Source organism: Nomascus leucogenys, chromosome 3, assembly GCF_006542625.1.
Source record: "Nomascus leucogenys isolate Asia chromosome 3, Asia_NLE_v1, whole genome shotgun sequence".
Taxonomy (NCBI): Eukaryota; Metazoa; Chordata; class Mammalia; order Primates; family Hylobatidae; genus Nomascus; species Nomascus leucogenys.
Window position 1 is genome coordinate 36,184,697 of NC_044383.1, and position 11,002 is coordinate 36,195,698.

The following is an 11,002-nucleotide window of genomic DNA, read 5'->3' on the forward strand; positions in this document are numbered from 1 at the left end:
AGGATAAAGAACACCAATTGACACGTGTCTTATTGCGGAACTGTGCCTGGGTTTGGCCAATGAGAAATCGACTTCGTTTTCATCCGGGTTTCGGGACAGCGGTAATCATGGCGCCACCCGTGAGATACTGCATCCCCGGTAAGTGAGCGTTTCCCGTACAGAGTCCTGGATAGGGGCCGAAGCAAGAAGGCTAGACGGCCTACAGCTTCTGGGGGCCCGTGACCGATGCAGCATTTTTTCTGCAGGCGAACGTCTGTGTAACTTGGAGGAGGGCAGCCCGGGCAGCGGCACCTACACCCGCCACGGCTACATCTTTTCGTCGCTTGCCGGCTGTCTGATGAAGAGCAGCGAGAATGGCGCGGTATAGGAAGCGGCGTACCAGCTCCTCTCTGTTTTTCCCTTAGGCTGCCCTTGAGTTCCAGTCCTTAGGCATGGGTACTGCGGACGCGTCTTTAGTGCCTCAGTGGTACAATGTTGGTCTCTTAGTTTCTTCTAGCCGTATCGCCGCTGTCGTGCACTTAGCCACCACACACTAGTTGTGTTGATCTCGCTTGGTTGTGCTGCTGACCCTCGGGGAGGGAGGTTGGGACAAAAGCATATGCGAACTCAGCATCCCATCCCAGCCCAGCTCAGCCCAGCAGTGAGTTGCATACTGTGTGAATGTTGCTTACCTCTCCGGCTTTATCTAGCGCCACTATCTCCACCTCACTGACGCAATCTAGTCATACTGTCTTTTCTGTTTTTAAAAGTTATAATCACAGTCTCTGCTTGCGCTTTTAAAAAATTTTATAACATACTAGCTTCTTTCAGTGTCGGTAATGCGCCAAGCTTTCTCCTGCTACAGAGCCTTTGTAACATGCCATCTATCTGGAACACTTCTATCTTCCTAGGCCTATTTAATTCCTACCTCCTTTAGATAGCTTCTCTACTATCACCCCAGAGAAGTCCTTCTGGACCCACTAACTGAGGAAAGGAGTTTTGTGGGGTGTTTTGTTTTTGTTTGTTTTGTTAAAGACTCACAAAAAAACTCTGTTCCTTTTCTTCCAAGCACTTATGTCAGCATATGATGAGACACTCAGATATATGTTTCCCACTAGACTTCTCCCCTGCTTAAATCTAAGTCCGTGAAAGCAGGCCCTACCACCATACCATCAGTATCTAGCACAAGGCAGCTCCTCAATAAATGTTTGTTGAATGCGTGAGTAATACCTACCTTTCTAGTTTTAGAGATTGATCCAGGATTAGCTCAGGATCATATAAGCAATATTTGAAGGAGCACAATAGAAAGAGGATTCAGAATTAGAACAGTTAGATTCTGGCTAACTTGACCTTGATTCTGCTTTGAGTAAGTAACTTAAGCTGTCTGATTCAAGGGGCTTTCTATTCAGTCATTGTCGGGAATGTTCTTAACAGTCCTGAGTTTGTTCATTTCATAGATAGCACTTGAGTATTTTCATGTGTCAGGCACAGCGCTGACTTGGTTTCTGCTATCAAAGGACACAGACACAAATTGTAAACAAATAAATGTTCAAATGAGCATATGGTTACATATGTGGTGGCTGCTTCGAAAGAATATTACAGGGCACCTTGAGAACATGTAACAGGCAAACCCATCCTAGTCAGCAGAAGTGACATTTAAGCTGAATCATCTAAAGAGTAGGTAAGAGTCAGGTGGGTGGAGAGAGTGCAGTTCTGGCAGAAAGAACAGGTTGAAGAGAGATCTGAAAGTGGGAAGAATTTAGTAAGTTGGGGAAACTGAAAGAAGGCCAGGAGAGCTGAAGCATCGTGAGCAACGGAGAGATTGATAAAAGATGAGGCTCAAAATATCCGTCTTATACCAACAGCCAATACCATGCTCGAAGAGAAAACTCTGCAAGTATTCACTTAAAATAGAAGAAAACAAGCATAGCCACTATTGTGTAACATTTTTGTGGAAATTTCAGCCTGTGCAATAAAATAAGAAACAGAAAGAAGCAGTATAACTTTGGAGGAAAGAGTAAAATTGTCGGCCGGGCGCAGTGGCTTACACCTATAATCCCAGCACTTTGGGAAGCCAAGGCGGGTGGATCACCTCAGGTCAGGAGTTCAAGACCAGCCTGGCCAACATGGTGAAACCCCATCTCTACTAAAAATACAAAAAATTACCCGAGCATGGTGACAGGCGTCTGTAATCCCAGCTACTTGGGAGGCTGAGGCAGGAGAATCACTTGAACCCAGGAGGTGGAGGTTGCAGTGAACCGAGATAGCGCCCTTGCATTTCACCCTGGGTAACAAGAGTGAAACTCCATCTCAAAAAAAAAACCAAAAAAAGTAAAATTGTCAATGATTATAGGCAATATAGTTGTATACCAAGAAATTCCGAGAGAAATCACCAAAAAACTTATTAGAAGTTTAGAGATTTACTACAAAAAAAGTGAGCTGGGCGTGGTGGCGGGTGCCTGTAGTCCCAGCTACTCAGGAGGCTGAGGCAGGAGAATGGCGTGAACCCGGGAGGCGGACCTGCAGTGAGCCTAGATCGTGCCACTGCACTCCAGCCTAGGTGATAGAGCAAGACTCCGTCTCCAACAACAAAAAAAAGAAGTTTAGAGATTTACGTCTTCTAGCAGCATTCAGTAGCCCCCTGGTCCTCCTATTTCCTAAAATTTCTAAGGCCTTCTGCTCTGGGCTATAAATGAATCCATACTCCAACTCTCACCTTTATACCAAGACATTCCTATATTACTCTCAAGCCACAAATGCCTTGACCCAAGGGTTAGCCAGGACATTTCAGTTTTTTGTTGTTCCCTCTGTAGCTTCCAGTGGTGTCCGTAGTGAGAGAAACAGAGTCCCAGTTACTGCCAGATGTGGGAGCTATTGTAACCTGTAAGGTAAGTTGGTCCTGACCTCCATGCTTAGAATGCCCATTCAATACTGAAATCATGACCATGCCAGAACTGCAGTGTCCAGTATGATAGCCACAAGCTACATAAATTTATTTCTGGCAGGGCAAGTGGCTCACACTGGTAATTCTAGCACTTTAAGAGGCCGAGGCAGGAGGATTGCTTCAGCCCAGAGTTCAAGACCAGGCTGGGAAACATAGTGAAACCTCATCTCTACAAAAAGAATCAAAAATTGCTGGGCACGGTGGCTCATGCTTGTAATCCCAGCACTTTGGGTGGCCAAGGTGGGTAGATCATCTGAGGTCAGGAGTTCAAGACCAGCCTGGCCAATCATGGCCAACATGGTGAAACCTTGTCTCTACTAAAAATACAAAAATTAGCTTAGCATGGTGGTGCATGCCTGTAATCCCAGCTACTCGAGAGGCTGAGGCAGGAGAATTGCTTGAACCTGGGAGGCGGAGGTTGCAGTGAGCCCGCGTCACGGCAGTCCAGCCTGGGCAACAGAGTGAGACTCCGTCTCAAAAAAAAAAGAAGAAGAAGAATAAAAAATTAGCCAGGCATGGTAGCACGTGCATGTGGTCCCAACTACTTGGGAGGCTGAAGCAGGAGGATCGCTTGAGCCCAGGGGGTTGAGGCTGCAGTGAGCCATGATCACTCCAGCTTGGGTAACGGCAAGACTCTGTCTCTCAAGAAAAAAATAAAATTGATTTCCTTAGTCACATTAGCCACATTTCAAGTACTCAGTAGCCACTTGTGGCTAGTGGTTGCTATACTGGGCAGCACATGACTTTTCTGTCATCACAGAAAGTTTTACTGGACTGTGCTGGTTTACAGATTTCTAGGATAATAATCAAGGCAGCCAAGTTCAGGCATGCATAGTTCCTTCACTGAGCTGATTCCCTGAATACATAGTTTCTACCTGTGTCTGGGAAACAGGGATGCCAGAGGATGATTAGGAGGCCTATTTTTGAACATCTGAAGCTGAGTCCTTTTTCTGCAGAAAAGCAAAAGACTGTATTTTTTGCCATTCCTAGACTTTTTTTTTGTTTTTTTTTTTTTTGGAGACAGGGCCTTGCTCTGTCACCCAGGCTGGAGTGCGGTGGCATGATCTTGGCTCACTGCAGCCTCTGCCTCTTGGGTTCAAGCAATTCTACTGCCTCTGCTTCCCGAGTAGCTGGGATTATAGGCGTGTGCTGCCACGCCTGGCTAATTTTTGTATTTTTAGTACAGATGGGGTTTTACCATGTTGGCCAAGCTGGTCCCGAACTCCTGACCTCAAGTGATGGCGCCCACCTCAGCCTCCCAAAGTGCTGGGATTACAGGCATGAGCCACTGTGTCCAGCCTCTTTTTTTTTTTTTTTTTTTTTTTATTGTTAGCCATCTACTTTAAAAAATCTATACCTCTCTGAAGGGCAAGTTGTGAAAAGATTAAAAAAAAAAAAAAAAAAAAAACGGCTGTGTGCAATGGCTTATGCCTGTAGTCCCAGCACTTTGGGAGGCTGCAGCAGGTGAATCACCTGAGATCAGGAGTTCAAGACCAGCCTGACCAACATGGAGAAACCCTGTCTCTACTAAAAATACAAAATTAGCCGGGCATGGTGGTGCATGCCTGTAATCCCAGCTACTCAGGAGGCTAAGGCAGGAGAATTATTTGAACCCAGGAGGCGGAGGTTGCAGTGAGCCAAGATCGCGCCATTGCACTCCAGCCTGGGCAACAAGAGTGAAACTCCGTCTCAAAAAAAAAAAAAAAAACCCCATACCATCTTTGTTTCCCATAGTAACTCTATCAGGTAGCCAGAGTGGCTCTTATTCCTCTTTATATGTGTCACTTACGCAGAGAGAAGTAGGAGTTAACTTGTCTTAAATTCTCTACTTAGTAGGGTTGCTTGCACTGAAGTCCTAGTAATCCCCAGTTTATTGCTGCCTCCTTGAGCTGACAACTGCTTATACTCTGATGCTGATCTTTTCTGTATTCCGCAGGTCTCTAGCATCAATTCACGCTTTGCCAAAGTACACATCCTGTATGTGGGGTCCATGCCACTTAAGAACTCTTTTCGAGGAACTATCCGGTAAGAAGTATCCTTGTCACATATGCCTTAGCAACTGGAATAAGATTAGGATAGACTAGGACACCAGAATTTTGAGCAACAGCTACAGTTCCTATTTTTCTCTTGCCCATTTTTCTTTCTTCTTTGTGCTTTGATTCTCCCCTAGTAGTATCCAAAAAATACATGGATGATCTAGGACAAAAGGAAAATATTAACAAGAGAGGGTTTAAAAGTAAAGCAAAGGCTGGGCGCAGTGGCTCACGCCTGTAATCCTAGCACTTTGAGAAGCTGAGGCAGGTGGATCTCTTGAGATCAGGAGTTTGAGACCAGCCTAGCCAACATGGTGAAACCCTGTCTCTGTAAAAAATACAAAAATTAGCCGGGCACAGTGGTTCACACCTGTAATCTAGCACTTTGGGAGGCCGAGGTGGGCAGATCACAAAGTCGGGAGTTTGAGACCAGCCTGGCCAATATGGTAAAACCCTGTCTCTACTAAAAATACAAAAACTGGCCAGACATGGTGGCATGCGCCTGTAATCCCAGCTGCTCAGGAGGCTGAAGCCGAAGAATAGCTTGAACCCAGGAGGCAGAGGTTGCAGTGAGCCAAGATCGTGCCACTGCACTCCAGCCTGGGGGACAGAGCGAGACTCCGTCTCTTAAAAAAAAAAAAAATTAGCTGGGCATGGTGGTGCGTGCCTGTAGTCCCAGCTACTTGTGGAGCTGAAGCAGGAAGATCACTTGAGCCTAGGAGGCAGAGGTTGCAGTGAGCTGAGATTGCACCACTGCGCTCTAGCCTGGGCGACAGAGTGAGACCGTTTCAAAAAACAAATAAATAAAAAGTAAAGCAAAAAGAATTGAGTGAAGCTGAAGTTTAGCAGTGTCAGGATGACTCAAAGTAGAAGGCATTTTAGGAAGCACTTTTTTTTTAATTTAATATAGATTGAACTCAGAGGTTATAAAACATTGAAAAGATTTGTGGATGAGATGGTGATTTCGTGTGGCTTCCTTGAGAAAGGACAAACATTTCTTGCCAGGCAGATAATCTAACTTTTGAGGCCCTTTCCAGCCTCAGGATTTGATGTGGTTCTGTAGTGCAGCAGTCCCCATCCTTTTTGGCACCAGGGACCAGTTTCTTGGAAGACAGTTTTTCCACAGACCATGGAGGGGGTGGTTGCAGAATGATTCAAGTGCATTACATTTATGGTGCACTTTATTTCTATTATTATTACACTGTAATATATAATGAAATAATTATACAACTCACCATAATATAGAATCAGAGGGAGCCCTGAGTTTGTTTCCCTGCAATTCGATGGTCCCATCTGGGGGTGATGGGAGACAGTGACAGATCATCAGGCATTAGATTCTCATAAGGAGTGGGCAACCTAGCTCCCTCATATGCGCAGTTCACAATAGGGTTCATACTTCTATGAGAATCTAATGCCCACTTCGATCTGACAGGAGGCGGAGCTCAGGCAGTAATGTATGCGATTGGGGAGCAGCTGTAAATACAGATGAAGCTTGCCTGCCACTCACTTCCTTCTGTGCAGCCCGGTTCCTAACAGGCCACCAGAAGTTGGGGACCCTTGCTATAGTGCTTTTGTTCAAGCCCTGAGGCAACGAAACTCCTTATCCTTTCTTGCCAAATCTGATCTGCCTTTATCTAATCAGAGGTATTGATGCTGCTGCTCTGTGTGGTCTGAGGATGCTTCTCCACCCTGCTCCTCTGGGTAGCAGCTGTGTCCCATTTACGACTTGTTCTGTCTGTTCTTGTAGCTCTTTATTTACTAGGAATCTACAGAATAATTCTTTCTCACAGGCTGGGCAAGGTGACTCATGCCTGTAATCCCAGCACTTTGAGAAGCTGACGCGGGTGGATCACCTGAGGTCAGGAGTTCAAGACCAGCCTGGCCAACATGGTGAAACCCCATCTCTACTAAAAATACAAAAAACTAGCTGGGCATGGCGGACATGCCTGTAATTCCAGCTGCTTGAGAGGCTGAGGCACGAGAATTGCTTAAACCCAGGAGGTGGAGGTTGCAGTGAGCTGAGATCGTGCCACTGTACCCCAGCCTGGGTGACAGAGGGAGACTCTGTCTCAAAAAAAAAAAAAAAAAAAAAAAAAAAAATTCTTTTTCACAGATAATTAATCTTTCTGTTAATTCTTTTTTTATAGCAAGGAAGATGTCCGAGCAACTGAAAAAGACAAGGTTGTTGGTTGGTTCTTTTTTTTTAATGGCTTTACGAATCTCAATCCCTTAAAAGTATTATCTCAGGCCAGGCATGGTCGCACATACCTGTAATCCCAGTACTTTGGGAGGCTGAGGCGGGAGGATCACTTGAGTCCAGGACTTCAAGACCAGCCCTGGCAACATAGCGAGACCCTGTCTCTACAAAAATTTAAAAAATTAAAAATTAGCTGGGCATGGCGGCTCATGCTTGTAGTCCCAGCTGCTTGAGAGGATGTGGCTGGAGGATTGCTTGAGCCCAGGAGTTTGAGGTTAAGTGGTGGCACGCACCTGTAGTCCTAGCTACTTGGGAGGCTGAGGCAGGAGGATCCCTTGGTCCAGCAGTCCAAGGCTGCAGTGAGCTACCATTGCATCACTGTACTCCAGCCTGGGTGACACAGTGGGATCCCACCTCTTAAAAAAAAACAAAAAAGGGCCGGGTGCAGTGGATCACACCTGTAATCCCAGCTCTTTGGGAGGCCAAGGCGGGCGGATCACAAGGTCAGGAGTTCAAGACCAGCCTGACCAACATGGTGAAACCCCGTCTCTACTAAAAATACAAAAACTAGCCAGTGTCGTGCCGCGCGCCTATAATCCCAGCTACTCAGGAGGCTGAGGCAGGAGAATCGCTTGAACCCTGAAGGCAGGGGTTGCAGTGAGCTGAGATCGCACCACTGCACTCCAGCCTGGGCGACAGAGCGAGACTCCATCTCAAAAAAAAAAAAAAATTTCATTTGTATGATAATACTACAGAAGCAATTAAAAGTTGTTGACTTGACATGAGTAATGATGATTTCTACCCTCCAGGATTAGAAAGTAGATTGGCTTTACCAGAAGGGTTCACAGTTTCATATAGACCCAGTCTAGAGCTTTCACTTAACATTCCTGTTCTTTCTTTGTAGGTTGAAATTTATAAGAGTTTCCGCCCAGGTGACATTGTCTTGGCCAAAGTGGTATCCTTTATTCCCAGCAGACTTCTGGTCGTTTGTCAAAAGAAGAGAAGGAGGCCGGGTGTGGTGGCTCATGCCTGTAATCCCAGCACTTTCAGGGCGGGTGGATCACCTGAGGTCAGGAGTTCAAGACCAGCCTGGCCAACATGGTGAAACCCTGTCTCTACTAAAAATACAAAAATTAGCTGGGCGTGGTGGCGCATGCCTGTAGTCTCAGCTACTCGGGAAGCTGAGGCAGGAGAACCGCTTGAACCCGTGAGGCAGAGGTTGCAGTGAGCTGAGATCATGCCACCGCACTCTAGCCTGGGTAACGGAGTAAGACTCCGTCTCAAAAAAAAAAAGAATAAAGAAAAAGAAAAAGTAGAAAAACAGCTCAGGTGGCTAAGGTGGGGGAAGACTTCTAACTCCTTATTTTCCTTCACCAGTGTTACGTGACTAGATCTCCTTAGGTGACGCACAGTCCAACTACCTGCTAACCACCGCCGAGAACGAGCTGGGAGTGGTGGTAGCCCACAGTGAGTCAGGTGAGATGGCCTTGTTTCCACATCCTTACTTTCCCTGGAGTTATGGTTTGGGATTAATCCATTGTTTTTCCTGGTTTCCCTTATCTGGGAAGCAGTATGACTATAGATACTTCCTTCTGAGATTAGAATGATTTTTTTCTTTTTTGCTTGGTGCTGGTGGTGGTGGTTGTTTGAGACAGGGTCTCAGGCCGGGCGGGGTGGCTCATGCTTGTAATCCCAGCACTTTAGGCGGCCGGATCACGAGGTCAGGAGATCGAGACCACGGTGAAACCCCGTCTCTACTAAAAATACAAAAAATTAGCCGGGCGTGGTGGCGGGCACCTGTAGTCCCAGCTACTCAGAGAGGCTGAGGCAGGAGAATGGCGTGAACCCGGGAGGCAGAGCTTGCAGTGAGCCAAGATTGCGCCACTGCACTCCAGCCTGGGCGACAGAGCGAGACTGCGTCTCAAAAAAAAAAGAGACAGGGTCTCACTCTGTCGAGGAAGCTGGAGTGCAGTGGTGCGATCCCCACTCACCACAGCCGCCACCTCCTGGGTTCAAGCAATTCTCATCACCCAAGTGGCTGGGATTACAGACACACGCCACCCACCACACCTAGCTAATTTTTGTGTTTTTAGTAGAGACGGGGTTTTGCCATGTTGGCCAGGCTGGTCTCAAACTCCTGGCCTCAAATGATCTGCCCGCCTTGGCCTCCCAAAGTGCTGGGATTATAGGTGTGAGCCACCACGCCCAGCCTGATTCTCCTTATATAAATCCAAGGAAACAGGGGACTCATTTCATAAGTCAGTAGAATGAACAAAGTTTTTTCTTTATGAGTTGAGGTTCAGTAGGAAGCTTGGTGGCACTTCAGTTTCATACCCAGTATAAAAGAGGAGTCTCAGGCAAATCTTTGGGGTCTGGGCTCTACCACCAGCTTTTCCCTTCCAGGTATCCAGATGGTTCCCATCAGCTGGTGTGAGATGCAGTGCCCTAAGACCCACACTAAAGAATTCCGGAAAGTAGCCCGAGTACAACCCGAATTCTTGCAGACCTAAGAAGCCACTTTTTACCCCATGGAAGGGGGTAAGCTGTTCCTGAGTATAACACCAAGATGCCGCTGTCTTTATTCAAACACCTGGGGTCGACCAACGGCCACTTCCAGAAAAATCTGCCAGTTTACACTGTAGATGGAACATGTTTCTGTGAACCTATCAGTGGATTTCATTCTCTTGAGTAATAAATCTTATCTTTTCAAGGCACCAACAAACAAAACTGTGATATTGGAAATAGCCTATCCCTCCTGACAGTCCTTATAAATACATATTTTTTGCTATGATAAAACTTTTTTACTAAAAGGATGTTATAGTTTCTGTTGTCTTAAGCAGAGAAAGACATCTAAATGGTGTCAGGACATTTCAGTACTTCTGCTTATTGAGTACTTACTGTGCTAGGCACTGAGTCAAGTGCTTTACATACGTCCCCTTCATTTAGGTACATTATGGTTTAATGAAAATTTGAGGACACGTGGTGATACAGATAGCATGTGAGGCGGGCATGGTGGCTCATGCTTGTAAATCCCAGCACTTTGGGAGGCCGAGTTGGGTTGAAGTCAGGAGTTCGAGACCAGCCTGGCCAACATGGTGAAACCCCATCTCTACTAAAAATACAAAAATTAGCTGGGCATGGTGGCACATTCCTGTAATCCACTACTCAGGAAGCTGAGGCAGGAAGATCGCTTGAACCCTGGAGGCAGAGGTTGTAATAAGCCGAGATTGCACCACTGCACTCCAGCCTGGACAAGAGAGCAAGACTCTGTCTCTAAATAAATAAATAACATGTCTAAAAGTATTTGATACACATTACTGATATAGTGGGTACTCCAGGAAATGTTAAATCTGAATTGAAAAGTGGGACAGAGTACTGTCATATGAGGTGGCCAGGAAAGGATTAGTGATGTGAGATCAAAATAAAGAACGTAAAAGGAAGTGAAGATATTCAAGGCAGAGAGACAAGCCCAGGCTAAGTGCAGAAGCAGAAATGAAGGCCTAAGTTTGGGGATGAGGAAGGGATGAGAGTTAAGCATGGAGAGGTTGCTGACGAAATATGAGTCTGAGATGTCACTTCTTGAGATGTTATTCGGGAAGCCTGTGTCTTCAGTATTTAGCGACAGTGCATAATGTGAACTTTAGCATCAGCCCACCTTGGTTTCTATCCTCTAACTCCTAACCTTGAATGTTAGGGTTTCTATAATTGAAAATTTTACTGAGATTGAGATCATTGTAGATCCACATCCAGGTTTGTTTTTTTTTTTTTTTTTTTTTTTGAGACAGTGTCTCGCTGTCACCTAGGCTGGAGTGCAGTGGTGCGATCTCAACTCACTGCAGCCTCCAAGTT

General features: G+C 46.0%; 1 protein-coding gene across 4 annotated transcripts; it reads left to right on the plus strand.

Moving 5' to 3' along the window:
- The first annotated feature begins 41 nt into the window (after positions 1 to 41).
- Positions 42 to 9,966, plus strand: EXOSC1 (exosome component 1). Of its 4 annotated transcripts, none has more exons than XM_012505682.2 (8): positions 42 to 138; positions 246 to 361; positions 2,793 to 2,867; positions 4,860 to 4,948; positions 7,104 to 7,137; positions 8,058 to 8,108; positions 8,545 to 8,629; positions 9,557 to 9,966. In XM_012505682.2, exons 1-8 carry the CDS (start codon positions 60 to 62, stop codon positions 9,661 to 9,663), a joined length of 636 nt encoding a protein of 211 aa, XP_012361136.2. In that variant the 5' UTR covers positions 42 to 59; the 3' UTR covers positions 9,664 to 9,966. The 4 variants fall into 4 exon arrangements, with proteins under 4 accessions (XP_012361136.2, XP_030664809.1, XP_030664815.1 ...); XM_030808949.1 differs by having other exon boundaries at positions 52 to 138; positions 7,104 to 7,144; XM_030808955.1 differs by lacking the exon at positions 246 to 361 and having other exon boundaries at positions 52 to 138; positions 7,104 to 7,144.
- The last annotated feature ends 1,036 nt before the right edge of the window (positions 9,967 to 11,002 follow it).